The sequence below is a fragment of the Merops nubicus genome, unplaced genomic scaffold, assembly GCF_000691845.1.
Source record: "Merops nubicus isolate BGI_N331 unplaced genomic scaffold, ASM69184v1 scaffold13339, whole genome shotgun sequence".
Lineage (NCBI taxonomy): Eukaryota > Metazoa > Chordata > Aves > Coraciiformes > Meropidae > Merops > Merops nubicus.
The window spans coordinates 15,590-17,670 of record NW_008631740.1 but is presented as its reverse complement, the minus strand read 5'-3'; the positions used below and the strand labels follow the sequence as shown (position 1 = coordinate 17,670).

The following is a 2,081-nucleotide window of genomic DNA, read 5'->3' as shown; positions in this document are numbered from 1 at the left end:
GCAGGTGGTGGAGAGCTGCGTGGCGGCGGCGGGGTACAGCGTGGGCGAGTTCGCGGCACTGGTCTTCGCTGGAGCGCTGGGCTTTGCTGAAGGTGTGCGGGGAACGTGCTGACCCCCTAGCAGGACCTCCCACCCCTACCCCACGTTTTGCCCAAAGAATCGCCTGTTACCACTGTGCCCCTCCCGATTTATTTTTTTTAATTAGAGGCTAAATTTTACTTTCTGCTTCCACTGTTCACTTTAACATGTGTAATACAGCATTAAAGGCACTGGCGTTTCGTAAGTGAGCAGCTGCCCTTTCTTGCAGGCAGATGCAAGGTGCCTTTATCGGCGTTCCCTCGGCGCTGGCGTTCACTGAACACCTCTGTTTTTCCCCTCAGCACTGTATGCGGTGAAGGTGCGTGCGGAAGCCATGCAGAAGGCATCAGAAGCTGTCCCCAGTGGCATGCTGTCAGTTATTGGTCGTCGAGAAACAAATTACAAATTTGCCTGCTTGGAAGCCCGTCAACACTGTGAATCGCTGGGTATAGAAAACCCTGTCTGTGAAGTTTCCAACTATTTGTTTCCAGATAGTAGAGTCATTGCAGGACATTTACAGGTATAGCTTCAGAGTAATTATCCCTTTAGTTGACTTTAACGTTTCGTTTTTTAAAAGTTTCCCTTTGCACTTCTGTGTGGAAGTTATGTGTGGCTTTAGTTCATCCAAACAAAAGTGTTTGACCTGTGGGGTGTTTTTTCTGGCATGTGCTCAGTTGTTGGGTAGGGAAGGGAATCGCTTTATCACGGTAAGGCTGATCGAGGTGGTTCTGCCGGGGTGACTGAATAAACTTTTGTCATGCAAGACTCTCACATCTCTCTCTTTCTTTTATAGGCTTTGGAGTTTTTGCAGGAGAATGCCCGAAAATATTATTTTACACGTACAAAAATGCTTCCAGTCAGTGGCGCTTTTCATACGAGACTCATGCAACCAGCAGCAGAGCCGTTGGCTGAAGTCTTAAAGTCCATTGAGATTCAGAAACCACTGCTCTGTGTCTATTCCAACGTGAATGGCAAAAAGTACATGCACTCGGAGCACATTCAGAAGCTGTTGGTGAAGCAGGTGGTTTCCCCTGTCCTGTGGGAACAGACCATGCATTCCGTGTACGAGAGGAAGCAAGGAACAGAATTTCCTTACACCTACGAAGTGGGGCCTGGGAAGCAGCTGGGAGCTGTTCTCAAAAAATGTAATTTGAAGGCCTGGAGGCAATATAACCACGTAGATGCTGTGGAAGATGAGGAAACAGCAGACACCTAAGTAGCCTTTGGAGGAAAATCCACACTTCTTGTTCTTTCTGTCTAATTTCAAAGTAACTTTGTGCTGCCGAAGGAGGCAGGGCGTGGCTCCTCGTGCTGAAAAGACTGCTGTGTGCATCATCACAGTGAACATTTTCCTGCTCTGTGTGCCTCAGGTGTGGAAGGGCAGAGCAAAGTGTGGCTTTTCTGCCTGTGTCAGGGCTGAAAACTGCCCATAAACATGCAAAGTAGCCTTCTGTTTGGCCTCAATCCTGCAAGCAACTTCCCCTATCCTCCTTTTTTCTTTTTTTAAAAGTTAGTGTGTTGTGTGTTTTCAAGTTAAAGTTCACTTTGGCTGTCTGGTGCAAGTGTCTTCTGTGTGGATGTGGGGTCAGAACTGGTCTGGTGGCTCTGGGTTGCAGAGGACTCTGTGCTGGGCTCAAGGGTGTCCTCAGAGAAGCCATCCTGTTGGTACAGCTCTTGGTACGTTGGTGATGCTGTTTCTAACTCGACTCACTTGTGGAATATGGATCTGTGTAAAATTCTTTTTATTTTGTGTCTGTATTGCCAGGGAGCAGCTGGGTAGGGCAGATGATGTCATTTTCTTAAGGTTAAACATGATTTTCTTAAGGTTAAACTCTCAATAAACCATAAAGCTTTTGTTGATATTTTGTAATGCTGTGCAGTGTGTGTGGATGGAAGTAATTTTCCCTTCAGTTGCCTAGTGCCTCATTGGTTGCCCTGTTACACAAGGGAGAAGAACTGTTTCACTGAATGAAGCAGCTTACCAAAATTCCTGGGCTCTGCAG

General features: G+C 47.0%; 1 protein-coding gene across 1 annotated transcript; it reads left to right on the top strand.

The window, feature by feature from the left end:
- Positions 1–4: 4 nt before the first annotated feature.
- On the top strand, positions 5–1,294 carry MCAT (malonyl CoA:ACP acyltransferase (mitochondrial); the record flags this gene model as incomplete). The annotated part of the gene is made up of 3 exons (XM_008947687.1): positions 5–92; positions 381–598; positions 872–1,294. Coding segments are annotated over 3 exons (729 nt in total), but the record flags the coding sequence as incomplete, so codon positions are not given.
- Between the last annotated feature and the right edge of the window lie 787 nt (positions 1,295–2,081).